General features: G+C 37.3%; 1 protein-coding gene across 8 annotated transcripts in view; it reads left to right on the top strand.

Annotated features, from left to right (window-relative positions):
- STXBP5L (syntaxin binding protein 5L) overlaps window positions 1-13,491 on the top strand; it is a 205,921-nt gene that overhangs the window by 61,994 nt on the left and 130,436 nt on the right. For all 8 annotated transcript variants that reach the window (XM_074593571.1, XM_074593588.1, XM_074593561.1 and 5 more), the window contains one exon: window positions 11,586-11,667. In XM_074593571.1, coding sequence (XP_074449672.1) covers window positions 11,586-11,667 — 82 coding nt within the window. The remainder of the gene's footprint in view (window positions 1-11,585; window positions 11,668-13,491) is intronic.

The raw sequence follows: 13,491 nt of genomic DNA, 5'->3' as shown, positions 1-13,491 counted from the left end.
GCAATATGTGTGATAGATTGCTATTAGGATTCTGTTTGGACTGTAAAAGCTACCTCTCCCTCGATGAAACCTAACTTAATAATGAAAATTAATACGGGGATCTCTCCAGTATGCAGTACGGATAAGCCTATACCATGCCTTGCTTCCACTGCCCAGTTTGTTTCCATGCGGGCCTCCTCCCTCACAGCACACTGCAGAAACACAAACTAGATGAGTTTAAGGCATTTTTCTCATTGTCTGGAATAGAGACCAGGGCCCTGGTGGTGTTTCATATTGTGCTGTGCTGCACCTGCAGCTGTTACTGTAGATCTACTTCCTGAAGTAGATAACAAAGCCTGTAGATCTTGCCAAAGATTATAGCAATGGTAAAACAGAGCTGGATTGATAGTCATCCAGCCTCAACAGTCTCTGCTGGCTCTCTTCATTCTGTCGAGAGGAATTTGGATTAATGGAAGCCACCACCCCCACTACACCATCTTGCTGTCAGCTACCTGGCAGAGCCTCAGCATGAGAACTGTGCTTCAGCTATGGCAGCGTTTCAGTTCTCTCAAATTCTGCAAAGAATAATCCCTTGGAGGAAGGCAGAGCTCTCAGTCTTTTTAATTTGTATTGCCAAGGAAGTGTAAAAGTAGTTTTGATCCCTTTTGATTCTTGTCCAACAAGATCTAGAATTGGGTTATTGCGAAATAATACCGTATTAGTATGGTAAGTTCTGAAACAGTGTCCTGCTTCACTGAAATATGCAAACTCTCAGTAATTGGCATGGAAAAAACTGGGATCCTGAGAGATTTCTGCTACGTCCTGTTTTATTCCCAGAAGTAGTTTTTTCTTAAAATGTAAATGCTCTTTGGAAGTTACTCAGTATTCACCAGCTATGCCTTCAAACCTTTACTCATATTTTAACCCATGTTAACTAATGTGATTATAAATTTTTATTCAAATAAAACGTAAATGCTTAATACAGCTGACATCAAACATGAACGTAGTTTGTATAACACAATCTACAAATGTCTGTTTAAAGTGACAAAATCATAGTTCATACTCACTTAGACCAAAAGGGCTTCCTGAAATACATTTTAACCAGCTGCTGGTAACCTATTTCGTGTAAATTGAATGGAAGGGCTGACTAACTGTGGCCTGTAGTGTACTTGATTTCAAAATCTGGTAAAATAATTATGTGGCTCAGGAGGATCATAAGAGTTAAGAAATGTAGAAAACATTTAACCTGTATTTTGCACTAGCAAAAAAGTAATGCCTCTTCCATGTAATTTGTTGATGAAAACTTTTCTTAAAAAAACCCGAGTTTTTACAGTAATAGACAACAAAACTGTTTAAGGATGACTGTCTGTTATTTGGAATGCCTTTTAACATAGGCACATTTATATTATCTTTTCTATTGAACTAAACCTAAGAAAAAAAAGCCATGAGATAGTTCATTGAAATTTTGTCAAACTCTAAATTAAATTTTCTTCAATTAAATTATTATTTTTTTCAAATTTTATTTATTCAGACTTGAATAGCTTCATTTTCAGTTTTGGCTTCTGTTGATAGCACATGAGTGAGTTCCTGTGTGTTTTATACATCTATTCTTGCTTAACAAATGAAATTCTAGATTAACATCTTTATTAAGTGTCAAAAATAAGTATATTGATTTGCAAAAGTGCTGAGTATTAATATAGCTTAACTGAAATTTATAGAAATGTCGTTTGTCTGTTTTTCTAAGGCAGGAATGAAATTACTGCCTAATTTAACATATTGAACCTCCTTTTAAAAAGTTTTCCAATGTGAAGTATTTTCTGCCTTGTACCAGAGACCTCCTGGAATCATCCGATACTAAAAAGATGATAATAGAGCTGATGCAGTTGATGAATTTGAGGAATTGCTCATAAACAGACTAACAAGCTGTGAGCAGTTTCCTGTTAAGTAATAAAATTATTTAATATTTTGGGCAGCACTGCTCTGCCTAAAAGGAATGTGGTGTATGATCTCAGCATCTATATTATCTTGTAGTTGGATAAACACTGAAATATTTGAATGAAAGTCTTTCAAAGTTAGTATTTCTTTGGCATATTGATGTTATAGAGCACATTCCTTGGAAAAATGGAAGTATTCAAACGATCAAGCGAATGAACCTCTAAACCACCTACCACTTATAAAGCCTGAGTCAAGATCAGGTACTGACTTTCTCAGCGCATTTCAGTGCATCAATACCTGTGTATTAGTGCAATTTTTTCTGACTGAAGTCCTTGCATAATATATCTCTCTAAGGATATACATAATTATACTCAGATCTCTCAGTTAAACAGAAGTGTTCTGTGATGTTATGCATGGAAATTTTCTGACATATTACTGAATAAGACTGAAAATGTATCATCACTGGGCATCACCAGACAGTCCACTTTTACTTCATTATATTTGCACAGTATACTTTGCTGCTTATTCCAGTATAATCAGAAGACTTAACAGAATGATGATTTAATTTGATTTATGAAGTTGAGTTCTTACAGTAAATATGTGAATCAGAGTACAAGCTCTACTAATAATCTGTTATTGGACAGTCACCTCACTTTCATAACCAATTAACTGTCTTGATAGCTAGTGGTCTGGAGATTTGCAGGGACTACATTTCTTAAAATTAATTCTGGGATTATTTGTTTGTTTGTTTGTTTTAGTAGGTTGATTTATTAGGCTCTGCATGTAACTGAATTTAACTTTAAAGAAAACATGTTGATTATAGAAAGCATTTATTTTGTGCTTAGAGAACTTCCTTTTGAATGCCTTGTTAGGATGCCCATAATTTTTCAGAGAAGTTTGGAATTACCTCACCGTTTCAGTAGAAACCTTTCATTCTTTGTTTCAGTTCTATGTTGATTTGTTGATAGGCTTAAGCAAGGTATGTTTGGGGGGGTCTTAGCACCTGATAAGAGCAAAATTCAGGACATTCTTATTGTAGGACTGAGTGCAAAATTGCCTATGTTAAGTCGTCATATGTGTGCTCCTGATTGCTTCTGCTTTGACCAAATTAGGAGTAAGACAATAGTGTGCACAGCAGAGCTTGTCTTAAAGTTCTGTAATAGCTTATGAAACACAGGACTATAGTAGTGTGGCAGTCATTGCTGTGAAGTACCTGGCATGAAGAATTAGCCAGAAGTAATCAGGGCAACTGTTAATTATTCTAACACCACTAAACAAAGCAATTTTTCTTCCCCCACCCCTATTAGCCAAAATAGACAGTGAAACGTTTTTAGATAAGAGGGAACATTATTTAATCATCCGTTCTCATCTCCTACAGACTACAGGATTTGCGGTAGGTCCTTCATCACCTTATTCCTAGTCCAGTGGTTGGGGCTGGAAGTAGCATTTGGGAAAACATGCAGTTTTGTTTTAAAGATTTCCTGTAATTGCTGTTTCTGTTTAAAAGAGAAAGTGCAATGTGTGTTTTCAAGCTCTGTCATGGTATGGATGAAGGTTTAATGTATTACTTTAGTTGTATAACTTTTCCATAGCAATTACAGGAGGAATTAATATTTGGGAAAAAGTCGTCTTTTTTTTTTTTTTAGATACATTTAGTTTGACAGGTCTTTTGACCTTTTTTAAAAAGACTTATTATGTGATCACTTTTCATTCTATCTTCTGTCGTCACCAGTTGTTCTTCATAACTGGCAGCTCTGAAGAAAATCAGCACCTTGTGATCACTGTTACAAATTGCTAAAAATTCAACAACTACTTTAAAAAAAATCTCTGCTGTAGGAAAATATGGGAAATCTTAACGTTTGATCTTAGGTAGAGTTTATATGGATAGTCTTCCATTTTTCACTTGAAGAGCTCAAACAAAACTTCCTAAAACCTTCTCTAAACCTGTTATCAACAAATTCAGTGGTACGAGCAGGGATAACACAAATGTTAATACAACATTCGCGCTTAACTTTTAAATGCAGTGGGGGTTAGTATAAAGTCATTGTAGATGGTTGCATTTGCCATCAATGTGGTAACCTGCATGTGTTATGTGTGTTCTGGGTGTACATGGAGCAGATACTGTGTTAAATATTCATATCTGAAGGCTGAGAAAAAAGAAATTTAAAATGGCTGAGTTAAAGCTACCTGCCTGGATTCTTTTGTAAGGTAGTGTATATTAGACTACCATCCGTGCCCAGTGTGTACAGAAGGCCAGCAAATGGTATAATTTGCACAGTCCTCTTAAAAGGCAGTAAATTGAATAAAATACAGTTGTGTTATCAATATTTTTTATCTATATCTCTATATGTGGTTTTTCAGGCTCCTCTTGGTTATGTTAAAGTGACTTTCTGGCTTTAGGATGTTCCAAAGTACACGGCTCTCTCATTTGTGGCTCAGTTTAGTTTTCCATAACCTCCAGTGTACATTAGGACAAGAATATTATGCTGTCCCAGCATATTCTCTTAGTAGCTTTTTACCAGATGTGTTTGTAAACAAGCTTTATAGATATGCTCCTCCTTCTGTTCCCCTATTTGGTATGCTTTTGACTAAACTTATGTCTGCATTTGTAAATTTCTCTGAAACAATAGCCTCTGTGAATATAGTCAATACACTATTCAGTCGCTTCTACAGATTTCAGTTTTCACTCATTGTTGCCTTTCTTGTTTTTATCTGTATGTGTCAGTGAGCTTGCTGAAGTTTATGACTACCTGACAAAAAAAGAGGAAGCCCACTGTAAATGCAAACTCTTAATGTTGTTTGTTACTACTGCAGGAAGTACAACCTCAAAATATAGATCTTTCAGGGTGGCTGCCTGGCAATGTGGAGCTTTTACAGACTAGTGACTAAATGGCTCCTTTTTTTGGAGGTGAATTTAGAGCTAGATGGTTTCTGTTAATACGCGTGTGTGTGTGTGTGTATGCATATGCAAATGCAAAATTGAAAATTATTGATATTCCACAAATGAAATATGAAATTATTCACCTACATGTTATTTGTGAAACATTGCTAGAGTCATTACCACTGAGTATCTGCTTTTCACAATTTGCTATTTCAGGTCTAGGGTTGATTGAGTTCAATCACATGGTGATTGTATTTGTATTTTGTTTCCGGAACAGATGATTCCCACTGTGACAAAGATCTTGGAAGGCAGTCTCACAAAGAGATGAAAATATATAGTCCTGTTAGTGCTCGTAATGCCTGTGGTATCTGCAGATATTTTGGGAAATAAAATAGCTTCTAAATTCATAGGAATCAAAAAATTGTCAATAGTGTTGGTGTGAACTTGCATTTTACTTGAAAAATGGTCATAGTTTTCATAGCATTCATTCAGCTATCCAACTGTAGCCTAGACTTGCCATTAAATACGAGCTATCTATTAGTGCTTTAACCTTGAAGAAATCAAAAAGTTGCCAAAACCAAATTTTTTGACCTGTATATATCATAATGGATATTTAACTCTTACATAATTTGTATGCATGAACAGAGAAATCTACGTTGACAAAAATAAACAAGGCAAAGGTCATTGTAGACCAAAAGCTCGTGCTTATTGGTGCCAAAAACGCTTGTCTGTATTTATAAAATGCATCACATTTAGCATCCTAAGAGAGGAGCAAAGCACAGTAGTATTTCACCTTTTCATAGCGGAGGGGGAAAAAAAGAAGAGTTCTTTATTTAAAGAGCCGAATGAACTCAAGACATAATGAAGCTCATTGTAAAACTGAATCCTCCTATGTTTAAAACAAAAACCACTAAGGGTTATTGCTTAATGAAGCAGCGTTCAGTGAATCCACAGCAAATAGAGGGCCATAGAGCTAGGATTATGTTGCATGGTTTTTTTAAGGAATTCAGTGAGCTCAACTACATGTAGTTAACAGAATGAAGCTTGGTAGGGGAGCACTTATTTTTTGCAAAGCACTGGAGAAGTGTCAAAAATATATAAAACTATGGTTTCATTATTTGTTAAGGTAATTAAGAGGTATCACACACATGTATTAAAAAAACTATATTGAAGTTAAGGAATAATAAAATGCTGTATATGATTTTACATAGTATTAAAGAAACCATTATGAAGCTGATATTTAGCTCTGGGTTTGATACTCCGAAGAAGTTCAACACACATTTAAGAAGATGTGTAAAAAACCGTAAGAACTATCCAAGAGCTAATAATATTGCTGTGTGACATGAAAATAAAGGAGCTCAGGGTGTTTTGTTTTGGTTTATGCAGAAGATGGATAAGGTACAGCTTGATCACAGTTCCAAAGCAGGAAATTTCTGATAATAGAAAGTTATTTAATTTAGCATAGAAAGGCATAATGAGATCCAAAAGCTTGAAACTGAGGCTAGATGTATTGATTCTACGTATAGCATGATATTCTTAATAGTGAGGATAACTAAACACTGGAGCAATATACTTTAGAAATCAGGAAGATGAGTCTCTCATGGAAAGAGGGAAAAACTCAGTTTGAAACCCATTTGCCTAGGACTGTGGCATTTATTTGTACCAGAATATGCACTCTCCTTAGTAGACAGAAAATTAATGTATGTGAGACTTACAGAAATTCCACGAAGGAACTATAAGACTATGTATTCCAGGAACTGAAAGTAGCTATGTTCAGGACTGAAAATCTAGGTGGTAAAGATGATGTTTTCATAATTGTTATCTTTTTACAAAATTCATCCTGTGACACAGATAGAACTGACTAACCTTCCAGTGGGTGTAGTTGGTTCGTGGTGTGGCTGAATTCTTCGACCATTCAATTACTTAATTATTTAGTTAAATAATTGGTGCTTTTTTAACTGATAAATCCCTCAACTCAGTGGAATAGGTCTTCTGCAAGAAAAAGCTGTCCTATATTCAAGTTACACGCTAAATCAATTTTACAGTTGGTTTATATAATGGAGTAACACCAGCCCACAAGCATCTGCTCTTAGGGTGCTGCATATTCCTACTCAAACATGTACCAGTCAATGCAGATCAGATGACAGGACTCCTTCAAGCAACAACGCTACTTCTGCAGCACCCCACAATTCCCAAATGTTTTAACAGAGAGGCTATAAATGTGGATTGCCCATTTCTATGTATGTCTTTTAATAGAACGGTGGATGTGAGACCATGGTTTCTGCTTAATAATTATAACCCCTTACTTTAGTGTTCATTTCTGTACATAGATTGTTTTTAGTCATAGAAGAAGTTAGTTAAGTAGTCGAAAAAAGTTAGAGTTACTTATTTACATAGCTTGGTGTCGTTTTCTCCTATGGAAGAGTTTTGGTTTTGAAAAAGGTGCCATATGTAATTTAACAGTTTTTACTTGACAGAGGATATTTGTTAGCTGCTTGGCATGCCTTGGCAGGAGGTCTTTTATGATACCATGTCTTCAGCACCTCCGCCTTGCAAGGAGGAACGAATCAGACTGCAGTCCTTGTTGTTGTAAAAAGATTGAATCTGACACTACTAAAGAATCACCCGTGTTAATGAAGAAAAACATGTCTTACCTCTGGACTTTCTGATCCTAAGAACCTGTGGCAGGTAACACTGGTCTCAACTCCAGGAGTTACTTCTAAAGTATCTGCGCTTTGGGTTCTCAGCAAACACACAAGACTTTCAGGTCTTTGGATTCCATTAGTACTAATCTCTGACAAGAATGAGAGGCATCAGATCTGTATGTAGAGAGGCATCAGATCATATAGTAAAAATGAGTCATGGAATAAGAAAGTTGTGGGATGCTGTGGAAATTTTGGTTATAGATCACGCTTATGAGAAGCTCTGCCTGTTGATATGTCTCTTATGTGTATTCACTGGCATTCACTGGCATTCACTGGCAACTTTGGTTTCCAATAAAACATATCCATGTATGCATGTGCTCGGACATCAGGCATTCAAGATACAGTATGAATATGACACGACAATACCAGATATATACTAACTGATCGTTATACAAGTGACCAAAAGGATCTGGAGGAAAAATCTGAATCGGGTTGTAATATTGGGAAATGGAAATTTTCTTAAATTTGTGATGGAATGGCCCAAGACATGAGGGTGTAAATTCTTTGTTAGTGATGTATTATGCTGTCATGGAAGTCTGCATCTTGGAAGCTGAATTCAGGTACTTAATATTAGGCATCCTAACAACTGATTTTATTTTTTTTTTTCAAATAATGGTAAGCTTTGGAATAACAGGATCTTGAAATTCTCTGTGAAAAACTGTTGCATACAAGTGAATACAGAGCAAAATATCCTATTTCACATATACAGATCTTAAAACCAGGATTAAATGTTGTTTCCAGAATGAATTTTTTTCTGTTAGACTGTTATTACTGTTACACTTTTACTGCTTGATGCACATAATTCTGATTCTCCTTGTTTCCCTCTAGATCCCAACAGACATCCAGATGTAGTTTTCATCTTTTTCCCTTTTATGTATAAATTAGGATAATCTGGCATGTCTGTGAAGGCCCCTGGGAGATCCAACATACTGATAAGAGAGGGAAGATAGTGAGAGAGAAGATAGCATTTATCCTTGAAACCCATGATGTCTACTTTGAGGTATTCAGATATATCTGTATTAGGTCCCCCTTTTAATATCTTCAGAGATATTCCACTCTCCCTGATAGCAGAGTCATTATTTAATAAAAAGATAAAAGTAAAAGAATAAATTCAGTCCGAAGCCTGTACTATGGCTACTTGTGCTGTATGTCGTGGTAGAGTACACTGGTATGAAAAGATTTGATGAGGTAAGGTTGTACTCCTCCATGCTTGGCAGCAAAGCACAGAATTTGCAGAAGATGCGCTAAAGTGCCAAGAATGTGTGCCAAGTCATCATATCTCTTCAGCTCCTTCTGCTCGAAGGACCTCACTGCAGCTCCCAGAATGTTTGAAAACGACCATCAGTCAGTGATAATGCTGCTATTTAAGCCATCAGTCCTTACTTCAGGGCAATTGGCCAGACTGAAGCAGACGGCACAATTTCTCTCTTATTTTAGTAATTTGTGAAGTATTTCAGGCTGAACGTTTATGCAAATAAATGTGAATTATTGGAGAGTGCTTTGTTTGTTTGGGATACGCTAAATGAAATCATCTACTTTGTTAGGATATTTCCTAGAAAACTGACTTAGCATGATACTGATGCTGAAGGGTGACAGACACTTAATCGGGGCAATGCTAGGGTAATTTTCATTAAGGACAATCATTAGCTACTGCCATGTATTTATACTGAATATAAAGTGCAAGTTAAAGGGAAAACACTTACCTGTTAAAACTTCTACTCAGTTTGAAATCCCCAGTGGGTGAGTGGGTTGGTTGGTTGATTGGTTCATTGGTCTTGGCGCTAGTCTTGCTTCCTCTCACCTTACAACAAGTAGTGGGGAATAATATAAAAAAAGAGTGCCACAGAGCAGTCATTCAAAATGGACCAGAGGATTACCATCGATCCTTAAAAAGTATTCCAGACTGCCATATATCATAGAATCATTGAATGTGTTGGGTTGGAAGGGACCTTTAAAGGTCATCTAGTCCACCCCCCCTGTAGTAAGAAGGGACATCTTCAACTAGATCAGATTGCTCAGACCTTCATCAAGCCTGGCCTTGAACGTCTCCAGGGATGGGGCCTCCACCACCTCTCTGGGCAACCTGTTCCAGTGTCTCACCACCCTCATTGTAAAGAACTTCTTCCTAATGTCTAATCTAAACCAACCCTGCTCTAGTTTAAAGCCATTGCCCCTTGTCCTATTGCTCCGTGCCCTTGCAAACAGCCCCTCCCCAGCTTTCTCGTAGGCTCCTTCAGGTACTGGAAGGCCGCTAAAAGGTTTCCCTGGAGTCTTCTCTTTTCCAGGCTGCACAGCCCCAACTCTCTCAGCCTGTCCTCGTAGGAGAGGTGCTGCAGCCCTCAGATCATCCTCATGGCCCTTCTCTGGACCTGTTCCAACAGGTCCCCATCCTTCTTGTGCTGAGGGCTCCAGAGCTGGACACAGTACTCCAGGTGGGGTGTCACGAGAGCAGAGTAGAGGGGGAGAATCGCCTCTGTCGATCTGCTGGCCGTGGTTCTTCTGATGCAACCCAGGATGCGAGTGCACATATCTTTATTGTCCATTTTAAATAGGCTTTTTTAATAGGCTTTTAAATTTAAATAATGCACAGTTTGGTTTTATTTTATCAGTTATGGTCGTATTCAGGCTACAGTTTGGGAACAAGTGGCAAATAGAGTTACTTAGTTTTTTTCTCTGCCTTGCTGTCCTATAATGTAGTTATGATGGCTTATACACAGCTTTTCATCTGTAGATACCAGTACACTGAGATCACTGTCAAAGGAGGTACTGTATTCTTTTGTAAAACACTTGTCTCCAGCTTACAAACAGGGAAGAAAAGATACTTTTTTTTTTCCCCCCTAACTTTATCCAGTAGACCAGTTAGCAAAATCAGGAGTAAACCTCGGGTCTTGCAAGGTCAGTGGTCTCCATTCAACTGCTTGTTTAACAATTGGAAAAGTAATTACTTAATACTTTAAAGTTTTAACCCTCAAATTTGCTAATCTATGAACTTTCCTTCCCTCAGGCCAATTTTAGAATAGTTTACTACAAGTCTCTTCACCTGTAAAAGCGAAAGTAAAGATTCTGACATTTGCCTGCAGCATAGGTGGACAGTTGGCTTTTTTGTTCAGGATTTTAAATATCCTAATATGATCGTGTATAACAAGTAGATAAGGCTTTATGTTGTAAAATCTTGTTTCTGATCATAATCTTGATGTTTTGAATACATATGAAGGTGTTTCATGTGTTTCATACAACATGGTTGTTAATAATATACTTCATATTCCACTCTTTTTTTTTTTATTTTTTATCTTTGATAATTTTCTGGAAAAGCAATTTCTTGTTAAAGTTTCTGACTCAGATGGGAAAGACCTCCATCTAAGTTAGAGAGATGGCAATTTAGCATGCAGAGAAAAAAACCTAAAGAGAACAGATAGAAAGCTATGTTAATGATCTATCTGGACAACGAGATATTGCTGCAAAGCAGTGTGTCAATGTTGATTCCAAGTGAACTATCTGGGTTGACAGAAGCAGTGAAACCGTGGTTTCACTCAGACTGGGGATTGGACTAGGGAACGTAGTTCATAGCTAGACTTGGGCATTGTACTTCGGTTGATGAGACAGAGAGCAATAGTTACATGTGAGCTTTTATGTAAGTGTGAAATGACTCACTCTAAAAAGCATTTTCTCAGATTTAAAAAAGAAATCCTGCTACAAAATTGTGTTATTGACCTTAGTCCTAAATTATTAATAAGTACAAAAATCTGATACATTCATACATTCATGTGTTATGTGAGCCAGTAATGTATAAAAAGAAATTTAAGATGTGTCATGCTGAAGTTTTGTATTAATTCATGCAATTTATTCCACAGGCAAAAAAACCAGGCAAGAACAGATCACTCACAATTGCATGTGTTTCAGCCTGAAGATGTTGGTACTTATATTAGAACAGTGGAAAGTCAGCATGGATTCTTTTGTTTTACAGAAAGCAAGAAGAATTGAGGTCAATGAAAGGTTAATCAGAGTTTAATTGGTAGTTCTTTTTTTTCCCTCTTTACTTCTGGTGATAACAGGAATGTTAGAATCCTTGACTTTGATGGCAACAGATTGGGCAGGCCTGGTGTTGATTGCTACTGCCAACATGAAAGTGGTGCTGCAGTTCTGCAGCTCCAGTTCTTAATCAATGAGGTAAGGACGTATTTACTCAGATTCTTCTGTATAAATTTCGTTGAATAAGTCAATTCATGTATTGTAATTGAGTGATATAACTTTTCACATTGACAAATTTTGCCAACAAGTAAGTGGCATACATCCAGAGGACATTCACCATGCAGCCTTTTAGAAGACTATTTATGGAACTGCACTCAGGGAAAAGTATTATCTTCATATACATCAGTATAAAGCACTGAACAAAAGGCAGTCAATATATGAATGTGTGCAGGTAGATATAAAATCCATTAAATTACTAAATATGCGGCACAATCCTGTTTCAAATAGAAATTAATAAATGACCTAAATCTTTCTATGGAAATATATTGATGGGTTTTGGCTGAAAACTCAATAGTTGGGGATATGCTGCTACTTGGAGCAAGGAAAAGCAATTGCAGGGGTCATCAATCAAACCAAGATGCTTAGTCTTTGTAAATGGCTTGTCGAAATCAAGTTGAGACAACATGAAGAGACAGTGACAGATTATAGCTTGCTCTGTGCGGAAGATCTCTGGAGATGGTAATAGGCGAGATGACTTTCTGGAGCATAGTAAGTCTGGGTTTTTTTCTAGAACCTCATAACTTGGCCAAATTATAAGCTAATCATAGTTCAGTTTTAATTAATTTTCTTCCATGATATAAGGAAACACTTTTCACAGTTTCAAGTCCTCTTTCTAAGTGTGGAGATCTTAGAGCTTCTCAAGGAAAGAGTTTTAGTTTTGTGTTTTTTTAAACCTGATAAATATTTCTTTTTTTCTACACCTGTTTGGAGAAAGTATCTGAACCACAGAAACTGAGGAGGGAGGACTGAAACTTTAGAAACAATCAGTCCAGTGTAATGCTTTAGAGGAAGGCAGGGATGAAAACAGGGAGGCCAAGGTTTGAATCAGCATTCTTTCTTTTCATTAGGTGACCAGCAGAACCCTTAATACATAGGATTAATTTGATTTCTGTGGTGGAGTTTCTCTCTGATATTGGTCCAAACTCTTTGGGAGATGAGAATTAATGCATGGATTACACTGCATTAGAGAAGTCTTACCTTCAGAAATTTCGTTTCATAGAATCGTTTTGCTTGGACGAGACCTTTAAGATCAAGTCCAACCATTAACCTAGCACTGCTAAATTACCACTAAACCATGCCCCTCAGCACTACATCTACATGTTTTTTAAATACCTCCAGGGATGGCGACTCAACCATTTCCCTGGGCAGCCTGTTCCAATGTTTGACAACCCTTTCAGTGAAGAAATTTTTCCTAATATCAAATCTAAACCTCCCCTGGCACAGCTTGAGGCCATTTCCTCTTGTCGTATCACCTGTTGCTTGGGAGAAGAAACCAACACTCACCTCGCTACAGCCTCCTTACAGGTCATTGTAGAGAGTGATAAGGTCTCTCCTCAGCCTCCTTTTTTCAAGGCTAAACAACCCCAGTTCCCTCAGCTGCTCCTCATACGACTTGTGCTCTAGACCTCTCACCAGCTTTGTTGCCCTTCTCTGAACATGCTCCAGTATCTCAATGTCTTTCTTGTAGTGAGGGTCCCAAAATTGAACACAATACTCACGACTGCTGAGTACAAGGGGACGATCACTTCCCTAATCCTATGGCCACACTATGTCTAATACAAGCCAGGATGCTATTTGGCCTTCTTCTGGCACACTGCTGGTTCATATTCAGCCAGCTGTTGACCAACACCCCCACATCCTTTTCCACAGGGCAGCTTTCCACACATTCTTCCCCAAGGCTGTAGTGCTGCATGGGGTTGTTGTGACCCAAGTGCAGGACCTTTTAAACCTCATATCATTGGC

The sequence above is a fragment of the Larus michahellis genome, chromosome 1 (assembly GCF_964199755.1).
Source record: "Larus michahellis chromosome 1, bLarMic1.1, whole genome shotgun sequence".
Classification (NCBI taxonomy): Eukaryota; Metazoa; Chordata; class Aves; order Charadriiformes; family Laridae; genus Larus; species Larus michahellis.
The sequence above is the reverse complement of the archived record's forward strand: the minus strand, read 5'-3'. Positions and strand labels throughout refer to the sequence as shown.